Source organism: Clupea harengus, unplaced genomic scaffold (assembly GCF_900700415.2).
Source record: "Clupea harengus unplaced genomic scaffold, Ch_v2.0.2, whole genome shotgun sequence".
In the NCBI taxonomy this organism is placed as follows: Eukaryota; Metazoa; Chordata; class Actinopteri; order Clupeiformes; family Clupeidae; genus Clupea; species Clupea harengus.
Genome location: NW_024880522.1, coordinates 7,053 through 19,018, shown reverse-complemented (window position 1 = coordinate 19,018; position 11,966 = coordinate 7,053). Strand labels below are relative to the sequence as shown.

At 43.8% G+C, this 11,966-nt stretch overlaps 2 protein-coding genes across 2 annotated transcripts; both read right to left on the bottom strand.

Annotated features, from left to right (window-relative positions):
- Window positions 1-861: 861 nt before the first annotated feature.
- On the bottom strand, window positions 862-9,062 carry LOC122132330 (5-hydroxytryptamine receptor 3A-like). The gene is made up of 3 exons (XM_042707131.1): window positions 8,979-9,062; window positions 8,827-8,932; window positions 862-1,129 (listed from the first exon to the last, which is right to left on the bottom strand). The coding sequence occupies exons 1-3, from the start codon at window positions 9,060-9,062 to the stop codon at window positions 903-905; spliced, it is 417 nt and encodes a 138-aa protein (XP_042563065.1). The 3' UTR covers window positions 862-902.
- A 264-nt stretch (window positions 9,063-9,326) lies between these two features.
- Window positions 9,327-11,763, bottom strand: LOC122132329 (5-hydroxytryptamine receptor 3C-like). Its single transcript, XM_042707130.1, has 6 exons — window positions 11,712-11,763; window positions 11,287-11,450; window positions 10,527-10,636; window positions 10,198-10,367; window positions 9,837-9,997; window positions 9,327-9,587 (listed from the first exon to the last, which is right to left on the bottom strand). The coding sequence occupies exons 1-6, from the start codon at window positions 11,761-11,763 to the stop codon at window positions 9,354-9,356; spliced, it is 891 nt and encodes a 296-aa protein (XP_042563064.1). The 3' UTR covers window positions 9,327-9,353.
- Window positions 11,764-11,966: the final 203 nt, after the last annotated feature.

Sequence of the window (11,966 nt, the reverse complement as noted above, 5' to 3'; positions counted from 1 at the left end):
TGTGTGTGTGTGTGTGTGTGTGTGTGTGTGTGTGTCACAGAATGAGTGAGTGAGGTGGCTGCTCATGAATTGTTCATATTTTATAGCTGTGGCGGTTGTCCATTTTATCCTGCTGAAGGTCTCCCCAGTTGTGCGGGGTCATACTTGTTAACTGCCTTTTTTATGTGGAGGTCAATTGTAAGATTAAGTGCACTACTGATAAAGATGTGTTTTACTATTAATATTATTAAATAATAATGTTGACAATAAAATACTGATTTTACTGTTCTTTGGCATTGAATTCTTTTAAAGTTGTTTTTAATCATCATTGATAATCATCAAAACATGGTCTAAATTGATCACACTGATTTCAAAACAAGGAGATATTGTTGAAGAAAGGAATTTGAATAAATTGTCCATTTTTAAACTTTATCTTCTGAAGTCTGTCCCACTAAGACTAGGAAACACTGAGCTCTTAAAATTATACAATACATCAATACATTTTTCAACAGTCCAAGCAACTTCCAAAATGATGGACCCTTTAATAATCATTATGGGAACATGCTCCTTTCTGTTAATTCTTGCAAAGTGTTTCAGTGAAAATATACCTGATTAAATGCACAAATCTAGTTCATATTCTCATAAAATTATAAGATCTAAAAGTATAAGATACTAAATCGTAAATAGTATAAGATACTACTCAAACGACACACATCTGTGTATGTGTGCTTCATCACACTCATCTTAGGAGTGTGCTCCCAGGCTCTGTGTGTGTGTGATCTACAACAGCACATCATTCCCTCATGTGCTCCCTATTGCTCATAAGATGAGTATGTGTGCCCAGGGGTTGTGTGTGTGCGTGTGCGCTCGCTCTCTGTTGCACATCAGATGAGTGTGTGCCAGGCGGTGTGTGTTGTGTTGTGTCACTGGTAGATCCATATGCACCACATGCAGATGATGACTACCGCATAGCAGGTGATGAGCATCAGGTAGATGCGGAAGAGCAGGAAGTCCAGGATGTACCCCACGTGGCACCATTGGTCCATCATCTCGCTCGCCTTCTGCAGGTCGGAGATGTGCGAGCGGATCACGTTCACGTCCTGGCAGATCTGAGTGAGCTCCGGCACAGCCAGCGGCAGCACTCCAGACACTGGGGTGGTGAGCACACAGACACACACATCAGAGCAGAGACAGAAACAGAGTTTGGCTCAAGCTACAGCCAAAGGACAGCCCTTCATGAGTTTAAACATTGGAGACAACAGACCAGTCCTGATGCTTCACTCCCAGACAAATCTTTCAGGAGAACGTGAAGAAATACTAAGAACCAATGACATTTTTCATTGACAATATCCTCCAGTTATGCATTGCTCTCTTTTCTTATAATGCTCTTCAGCGCAAAGGCTGGTTTACGCTCAGACCAAGGGCCAACAATGGTTCTTCAGATTGGATACCATTCTCTTGGCAAAGGCTAATGCAGCAGAAAGAAATGTTAAAATTTGTTTTCCAATTGTCATTGTACTATTGAGTGTGTAAGAGCCAAATTCATGATTTCATCTGTTATAATAATTTAGTTTAAAAAGATTAAAAAAGGTAACTGAAGATAAATAATCTCATTATGATTTGAAAGAATGTTTAGGTTAAAATATATAATTTAGTATTGTATTTAAAAGCTGAATAACTTGTCAGAATATAAGCTTCCAATCAGATGACGTTGGCGGCATAGTTTTTTGACCGTGTGAACCGTTGTAACTACGTTTTCTAGTAAACATTTTTTATGGAAGATTTACTTGTCTCACTCGCGTGTCAATTAATAGTTTCTAAGAATGAACTCAAAATTGTGGTACAGAAGACTCAGAACTAAACGGAGTGCCACTACATTTAGTCAAAAAACTAGCTTAGCCGAGTTTAACTGGATTGCCTTAACAAGGAGAAGAACGTGGCTAGGACGTGAAAAGGACGGTCTCACCACCGAAGCTAACGTTGGAACTGGTAATCCATTGAAGTATTCTACGCGAACAGGTATCGAAAACTCCTTTTTATCTTTGAGTATTAAGAAGATACGAAGATATACGGATGAATGAAGATAATTAGTGAGATTGGAGGAAAACGAAAGTTAAACTGTAACTGCTCCATGCTGGAAATAGCAACATGATTCAACCCTAGCAAGAACCTACGCTGATAGCCAGCTTTTATTCAGTCAATATGGAGTTTTTAGCGATTTTTGAGAAGCTGTTTTGCACTCGTTAATTAAGAAAAGTTCCGTGTAAGAAAGAGCTTTTAAACTGTGGCATACAGCTTGAGCATTAACTCGGCAACGTGTACGATGGCTTTTGTGGAAGAACAGAGAGGTGTGGAGCATATGATGGCGCAGGGAAGATCACGTAAGCTAACTGAGAAGGCATTAGAAGACAAGTTGCAGAAATACATTGCATTGAGGAGACGAAAATGAGGAACTCTGACAAGCACAATAAGGGAGTTTGAGATATTAATGCGTGATGCTAGAAACGTCCAAAATGTGCAAGATGCAATGGAAAAAGATTTTGCAGAGTTGGTAGGAGAGTTCAGAAGTCTCAACAGTGAAGTTGCAAATCTTTTAAGAGAGGATGAACGAACGTGTGACCAAGATAATTGGTTTGAAGTTAAAATGGCACCAATCAGAGAATTTATGAAAGAAACTAAAAGATGGATAGCAGCTGTACATGAATCAAATTACAGTATTTCCCAGGCAGGAGATAGAAATGCAGAACGTGGTAGCCTATGTGGAACACAAGTAAGTCATGCAACAGCCGCATCACGTGTTTCGTCAACACGGGTTAGACAGGAAGCACAACATGCAGCCCTGCTAGAGCATGCTGCAGCACTGAAGAGAAAGCAAGAGCTTGAATTTGAATCCGCTAGAATCCAAGCTGAAAAAGAATTTGAAACTGCTAGAATTCAAGCTGAAAAAGAAGAATTAGAAATGAAAACGGCATTAACTGAAAGTCAAGCGAAATTAAAGGTGCTTAAAGAATATGAAAGATCTGAAGATAGTTACAGTTACCATACGCCAGTGCAAAAATTACAATTTGGGAATGTGAAGAAGGAAAGGGTTAGCATAAGGATACCGCAACAAGCTAACACAAACGTTTGCATTCAACCATCAATGCTGCATTCTCAACCGCCACCGTCTCAGTCAGCCACAAGTCATCGGCCTAACACTCAAGTGGACAGAGGTAATGACATACTAAAGGTCATGCAAAGGCAGAATGTAATCACAGAGCTACTTGTAAAACAACAGCAGCTGTCTCCGCTACCAACAAAGGACATTCCTGTGTTCAAGGGCGATGCACTACAGTTCAAATCTTTCATAAGAGCCTTTGAACATGCGATAGACCAGAAGACTGACAAAGAACAGGATAAATTGTACTTCTTGGAACAGTATACAGCTGGTGAACCCCAAGAGCTTGTCCGCAGCTTCACTCATATGACACAAAGCAAAGGCTATCTTGAAGCAAAGCGGTTACTTCATAAGCACTACGGGGACGAACTACGGATTGCCAGCGCATATATTGATAAAGCACTAAAATGGCCGCAAGTGAAGTCTGAGGATGGAAAGGCGTTGAGTGCTTATGCAATGTTCCTAATTGGATGTCTCAACACCATGATGGACATTGAATACTTAAACGAGATGGACAACCCTACCAATCTACGGACAATGGTGTCCAAATTGCGTACAAAATGAGAGAACGTTGGTCGGCTGGAGCTTTCGATATCAAAGAGCGAAGTGGCAGAAGAGCAAAGTTTGCTGACTTGGTGAAATACATCGACCGTCAAGCTAAAATAGCATCAGATCCCCTCTTTGGTAATATTCCAGACAGCCGCCCAACTACAAGTGGAAAAACAGAACAGAAAGAGAGGTATCCCCAAAGAAAGAAATACGTGGAAGCAGCTTCGCCACCAATGTTTCAGCAGAAAGCAAAGGGCCTCAAGAAACGCATGCTAAGCCAGCGATCTCAAGAAAAACCACAAGCGCCTTTGATAAGCTGTGTCTACTGCCAGCAGCCTCACACTCTTGCTGCATGCAGTAAAATCAAAGCTCAACCACACAAAGAACGAGTGGACTTCTTTGAAGTCAAAGGGATTGTGTTTCGGATGCTTAATGCCTGGCCATCTCAGCAAATTCTGCAAAAGAAGAATTGAATGTAAAGAATGTAAGTTGAAACATCCGGACATTCTGCACATAATCAAAGAAGGATCTGCTGCGCCTGAAAAGAAAGAAGATGCTCATGGAAGCTAAGTATCGTGTGCTGTCCAACAGGAGTCTTGTAGCCTCACAGGGGCCGGAGAAGCTGAATGTGTGCTGTCAATAGTACCGGTGAAAATTAAATCAAAGAAGAGTAACAAGTGTGTTGAAACATACGCCTTTTTAGACCCGGGAAGCACAGCAACCTTCTATACGGAAGACCTGCAAAGAAAACTGAAAACCGACACGAATACTTCTCAGCACCATGGGACAAGACAAACCTGAAGAACCAAAGCTCATGAACAGTTTAGCTATCTCAGACCTTGAGGTGTGCGGATGGGAAGACACCAGCTTCATTGACCTGCCGAAGGTGTTCACACACAGAGACATACCTGTGCACACTGGAAACATACCTAAGCAGTCAGACATCCAGAAGTGGCCTTAGAGAAGTGAGCTTGCCAGAGATAAAAGCTGACATAGGCCTACTTATTGGAGCCAACTGTTGGAGCAATGGAGCCATGGCACATCATCAACAGTCAAGATGGAGGGCCGTATGCTGTCAAGACCGCCATTGGCTGGGTGGTGAACGGACCCATAAGAAAAGAACTAAAAGACGAAGAGAGTGAGTCACCTCATCTTTCAGTGAATAGGATCTCTGTAATGGAAATAGAGAAACTTCTGGTCGAACAGTACAACTGATTTTCCAGAGCGGAAGTACGACGACAAAAAAGAGATGTCCCAGAAAGACAAACAGTTTTTGCATTCTGTGCAGAAGACAACAACATTCGAGAGTGGGCATTACTGTGTTGGATTACCACTCAGGAACGAGAAGGTCAAAATGCCCAACAACCGATGCGTTGCTGAACAGCGCATAACCTGTCTGCGAAGAAAGCTACAGAAGAATCCTGAGTTCTACAAGAGCTTCATGCACACGATCATTGAAAATGGCTATGCCATTCAAGTTCCACCACACCAGCTGAACCGTGACGACAACAGGGTGTTCTACATACCACACCACGGTGTTTATCACCCGAAGAAGAAAAAGCAGCGGGTGGTTTTTGACTGCACCGCCTCCTTTCAGGATCGATCTTTGAACAGTGAGTTGCTTCAAGGGCCCGACATGACCAACACATTGGTTGGTGTCCTCTTAAGATTTCGTGAGGAACCTGTGGCGTTAATGGCAGACATTGAGTCGATGTTTTATCAGGTTAAAGTGCCAGAACATGACTCAGACCTTCTCCGTTTTCTTTGGTGGCCAAACGGCAAGTTGACTGAACCTGTGGAAGAATTCCGGATGGCAGTGCACCTCTTCGCCAAGTGTTGCCTCATATGCGCTAAGAAGAACTGCTGAAGATCACAGAGATGTTGCATCCCCAGAAGCCATCCAGACAGTCCTCCGTAACTTCTATGTGGATGACTGCTTTAAGAGCCTAGCAACAGAAGATGATGCAGTGACTTTAGCTCAAGATCTACGGACTTTGTGTGCCAATGGGGGCTTTACTTTGGCAAAGTGGATGAGTAACAGCAGGAAGATGTTGCTGTCAATCCCAGAGGCTCACAGAGCTAGTGATCTGAGACACGACGCTTTGCCAGTTGAAAGGACCCTCGGTGTCCAATGGGACACGGAATCCGATCATTTCACATACCGAATGAAGCTGCAAGACAAACCGATGACCAGAAGAGGCATCTTATCAGTCGTCAATTCCATCTACGACCCCCTCGGCTTTCTGGCCCCGGTCACCTTGTCAGCTAAACTCCTGTTGAAAGAACTCTGTAAAGAGCAACATGGGTGGGATGAAGACGTCGGTGAAAAGCATGCTGAACATTGGAGAAAGTGGATTGAAGATGTTACTCACCTCTCCAACTTTCGCGTGAACAGGTGTTTGAAGCCTTTGGATTTAGGATGCATTGCTGCAGCACAGTTGCACCATTTTTCTGATGCCTCAGAGTACGCATATGGCACTGTGTCTTATCTGTTATTGGAGAATACAGAAGGTAAGAAACATTGTGCGTTCCTTATGGGAAAATCAAGAGTAGCCCCACTCAAGTTGATCACTATCCCAAGACTTTGAGCTGACCGCAGCGGTTGTGGCAGTGAAGGTAGACAAGATGCTACAGCAAGAACTTAAGATCCCACTGCAACAATCCATCTTCTGGACAGATAGCACTACGGTGCTCAGATACATCGACAGCGAAACAGCCCATTTCAAGACCTTCGTCGCTAACAGAATTGTACTCATCAGAGAAGCAACCAAGCCGTCACAATGGAAGCATGTTAGGACGACAGAGAATCCTGCGGATCAGCCAGCAGAGGCTGAAGGCAAAGAACTTGGTCCAAGGGGGAACCTGGATCAACGGGCCAACTTTTTGTTGAACAGTGAAAGTGACTGGCCAGAGCAGCCAGACAGAAAAGAAGAAAGCCTTCCAAATGATCCGGAAGTCCGCAATCAAGGTCAAAGAAGATATGGAACCATTGAACGAACTGATAAACTATCACTCAGATTGGCATAAATTGAAAAGATCAGTAGCCTGGATTTTGAAAGTAAAATAAACTCTGTGGAAGCTGAAGGAAGAAAGAAAAGAGTTATTACAAACAATCCATCAACTGAAAAGGACCCTGAAAAGCAAAAGTCAAAATTAGAACAACACATGAAGAAATACAAAAGAACAATAGAAAAGAAATCACTTACCTTGGATGATTTAGTAGCTGCGGAATCAGAGATAATCCGATGCAGCCAGAGACAGCAGTTCAGAGAAGAGGTCAAAACCTTGCAGAAGAGCAGACAGCTCAGACGCAGCAGTCAGTTTTTCAAACTGGACCCCATTCTCCAAGATGACACTTTAAGGGTTGGTGGAAGACTCAACAAGTCTGCCATGCCAGAAAATGCTAAACATCCAGTGATTCTGTCTAAGCATAGCAGAGTCGCCACACTGATTTTAAGAGACATACACCAAAGAACAGGACACTGTGGTCGCAGTTATGTCTTGGCACAACTTAGACGCAAGTACTGGATCCCACAGGCCAATTCTGCAATCCGAAAGATAATCAGCAAATGTACAACATGCCGCAGGATCAATGGAAAGGTTGGAGAGCAGAAGATGGCAAGCTTGCCTGAAGATCGCCTCTTGCCAGACAAACCTCCTTTCACAAACACCGGTGTTGATTTCTTTGACCGTTTGATGTCAGACGGGGCCGGGGTACGGTCAAGAGATACGGCGTGTTCACTTGTCTCACACTCAGAGCGGTGCACATCGAAGTTGCAGATAGCCTTGACACTGACTCATAAGCAGAAGAGGCCAAGTTACCATCATGAGGTCGGATAATGGCACTAATTTTGTGTCCGCTGAAAGAGAACTGAGAGAAGCCATCCAACAGCTGGATAACATCAAGATTGAAAGAGTCCTGCAACCAAAAGGGATAAAGTGGATATTCAACAGCCCAGCAGCCTCTCACCAAGGTGGGGTTTGGGAAAGACAAATCCGGACATGCGAAGGATCCTTAATTCCTTATTGAAAGAACAGACAGTGAATGATGATTGCCTACACACAATAATGTGTGAAGTGGAAAGCATCATAAATGGCAGGCCGCTCACAAGCGTCTCAGATGATGTGAACGACGTTGAGCCTCTGACACCGAACCACTTGTTGTTGCTGAAATGTCAACCAGCATGCCTCCAGGCATATTCAGCAAAGATGACACATACACAAGAAGAAGATGGAAACAAGTCCAATATCTCGTGGATTTATTCTGGACCAGATGGACACGTGAGTATCTTCCACTTCTACAGGAGCGCCAGAAATGGCTGAAGCCTAGAAGAAACTTCATGACCGGAGATGTCGTGCTACTAGTGACAGTTCCTCTCCACGCAACTCCTGGCTCATGGGGAAGGTTGTGGAACATTGCCAGACTCAAATGGAACAGTGAGAAGAGTAAAGCTAAAGACTAAAACCAGCACGCTGGAAAGGCCTGTAAACAAGCTGTGCCTATTGGAAGAGGCAATATCAGAAGTGAAGAGAGAAGATACTAGTTTAAAGTTTATGGACATTTGAAGTATTGTGGCTCTTGTTTGTTGTTATAATGTTTAAGTTATAATTGCTTAGTCCTCCTGTCTAACCAATTAGGGGCCGGGTAATGTAAGAGCCAAATTCATGATTTCATCTGTTATAATAATTTAGTTTAAAAAGATTTAAAAAGGTATCTGAAGATAAATAATCTCATTATGATTTGAAAGAATGTTTAGGTTAATATATATAATTTAGTATTGTATTTAAAAGCTGAATAACTTGTCAGAATATAAGCTTCCAATCAGATGACGTTACGTCAGTGTAATACCTGCGTATGGAACTTTTAGTTTAGATTTGAGCTCAGAGATGTTGGAAGCGACATAGTTTTTTGACCGTGTGAACTTGTAACTCTAACGTTTTCTCGTAAACATTTTTTATGGAAGATTTACTTGTCTCACTCGCGTGTCAATTAATAGTTTCTAAGACTGAACTCAAAATTGTGGTACAGAAGACTCAGAACTAAACGGAGTGCCACTACAGAGTGATCTGGTCTACATTATTAATATCCACCCCTGGACAAAGACTTGGTAGAGGTTATGGAATTGAAACGAATATCTCACTGTTTCGGCTTTGGTGCGCCGGTGTTGATTGGGCGGGTGGCTGGATGGCACGGGTCCCCGAGTTGTCCGGCTTCTCCTGGACCACAGAAGTGATTTCCTCGGCCACCTGTAGCAGATGAGCCGGGCGATGAAGCCCAGAATCACACCCGCACCCAGTGCGGCACGTCGCGGTACTTCGTGGAGTTGGTGTGGAGCACGTTGGTGATGACGACCGTCTCCAGCAGGCTGATCACCATCAGGGCCAGACACACGGAGAAGTAGATGCCTGAGAGAACGGGGAGGAGATAGCAGTGCTTGCCAAGCAGAAAATAAAAACTCAAAATAATAAAATAAAATAGTAAATAAATATGTTTAATATTTCTCTCAAATCCCCTTCAAAGTAAATAACACCATGTGTTTGCTAGAGTTTGGTCATCTGACCTATGATGGGGGTGCCGTTTGGTGATCTGACTTATGATGGGGGTGTGATCTGACCTATGATGGGGGTGATCTGACCCTATGATGGGGGTGCCGTTTGGTGATCTGACCTATGATGGGGGTGTGATCTGACCTATGATGGGGGTGCCGTTTGCAGTGCTGGGCAGCAGGTCGTTCATGATGAGCAGGAAGACGGTGTACCCCAGGATGAGTGTCATCTTAAAGGAGGCTCTGTCCACGCTGTGTGGCGGCAGGTAGAAGGACAAGATGTCGATGATCATGAGGAAAGAGCTGGGGATCAGGAGGTTGACCACGTACAGCATGGGCCGTCTCTTAATGACCACCTAGACAAAGAGAATGACCGGACGAATGCACCACACACTCTCTCAGTGAACATAAGACACATTTTTAACACACATTTTTGTGTCTGTTTTATTAGCAACTGGTCGCATTAAAGCCACGTTGCTACTTGTTCAAGTAGTTGAATTTGGAGGAGTAAAATGCTAGCATGTTAAGTCCCTGCCAAATGAATATAGATATGAATTCTGACACCAATGATATACTGCTTCTGTGTCTGTTTTTCCTCGTTTTACCCAGAAAGTGATGATGTCGCACTCGTCTATTCCGAACTGCAGGATGCTCGCTTCTCCCAGGATGACCACCAGCTCCCACTCCCCACTGGCCTCCAGGTACTGCTTAGAGTTCCCCGACATCTCAGCAAAGGACAGGGCCGGGCTGACCCTCATATCCTTTACTGTCGTCCAGAACAGTAGCGGGAGAGAAGAGGAAAGGAGTCGGGCATGTTCTAGATTCTATATTAGACGCGGTTCTATGGCACTGGAGTGACGGCAACAGCTTATTTGACGACTTAATGGATTAATCATGGGTAAGGTATTCAGCATAGCTGGTATCTGACGCACAGTCTGCAGGTTTCGAGGCTTTAATAGTGTTTACTTGTGTGCATGTAGGAACCGAAGGTGAAAGTGCAGTTCTGGATGTCGAAGGGGAAGCTGAAGATCTCCAGGTTGCAGGAGCTCACGAGCCTGAGCATGCGGTCGTAGCGGATGTGTCCCGTGTGATTGACGTACACGTAGGGGCAGGCTTGGGAGACGTCATCGTCCACACTGACACAGGAAGGCAGAGAGCAGCACACACACACCCACACACACACAGACACACACACACAAACACACACACACAAACACACACACACAAACACACGTGTGAGTAAGGCCTACCATCTGTCACTCTCAGCTATGAAATACTGGATCAGAGAAGCTCACAATTCATAGATGATGATGTCAGGTGTCCAGAGTTCCTTCACTGGCAGGGAGATTTTAGTGACACCATCGCATTTTTCAGGATCCCATATGAGAAACTCGTGGAACCAATACTGCAACAGAAAAGGAAATAGAGCACTCCGTACAGAACACGTGGCTGAAATGGCTCACCAGTTCAAGCTGTGTGCAGCACTTACCAGTCTAAGCCAGAGGAAGGTAGTGAGGATCTGAGTTTTCTCATTCTGTGGTATAGATATGGTGAGATAAGGCAACATGTTAAAAACAGCACGGTCTGTGGCACAGTAAAGGAGGTGCACACACACTCATGCACCCCACAGATTCCTCAGCACTTTCACAGGTAGCCCGCCCATGAAAGCACAAAATGATAAAATGGCCTATGGCATCTGTGGGTAGCTCTCAGATGTACGAACGCTGTTATTGAGCCTTTACTCACCACACCCAACACAGCATAGAGAGTGAAGGAGATGTTGAGTCTTTACTCACCACACCCAACACAGCATAGAGAGTGAAGGAGATGTTATTGAGTCTTTACTCACCACACCCAACACAGCATAGAGAGTGAAGGAGATGTTGAGTCTTTACTCACCACACCCAACACAGCATAGAGAGTGAAGGAGATGTTATTGAGTCTTTACTCACCACACCCAACACAGCATAGAGAGTGAAGGAGATGTTGAGTCTTTACTCACAACACCCAACACAGCATAGAGAGTGAAGGAGATGTCATTGAGTCTTTACTCACCACACCCAACACAGCATAGAGAGTGAATGAGATGTTGGCGATGGTTGGAGTGCTTAGGTTCACCGCCGGTCTGAAGGATTTTTTGGCAAACACATCGTCAAGTGATTCATAGGTAGGTCCGCTGTGACCCTCGCGACAGGTCAGTTCGCAGAGACACAAAGACACTGAGGGAGAACACCCAGCCAAAGGAACATTCATAAGGATCGAATTATATGATTAAGTGATTAAAGCACCGGTCTCTCCCGCTTTTGATTAATACAAAGAACAACAACTCGTAGTCAGGTTTTATCTACATACTTACATACATACATGTACACACATATGCACATACAGTACATCTATGTAGTATACATACATAAAAAGCGAACCACAAAATACCCTCAGATCTCAAAATAATAATCAAAACAATTTAGTTATTGACTTACCTGTCAGCAGAAAGGCACAGGATGTGAACAGGTACCCACAAGAAGTTCCCATCATGACCGGTATGTCTTCAGCTCACCTCATTTGCTCCTATTGCAGATCAAATACCTGATGAAGCTCCCTGTTCTGATTTAAAATACTTGATGAAGCTCCCTGTTCTGATTTTGCTCCTATTTCAGATCAAATACCTGATGAAGCTCCCTCTTCTGATTTAAAATATCTGTTAGCTCCCTGTTCTGATTTTAGGTCACACGCCT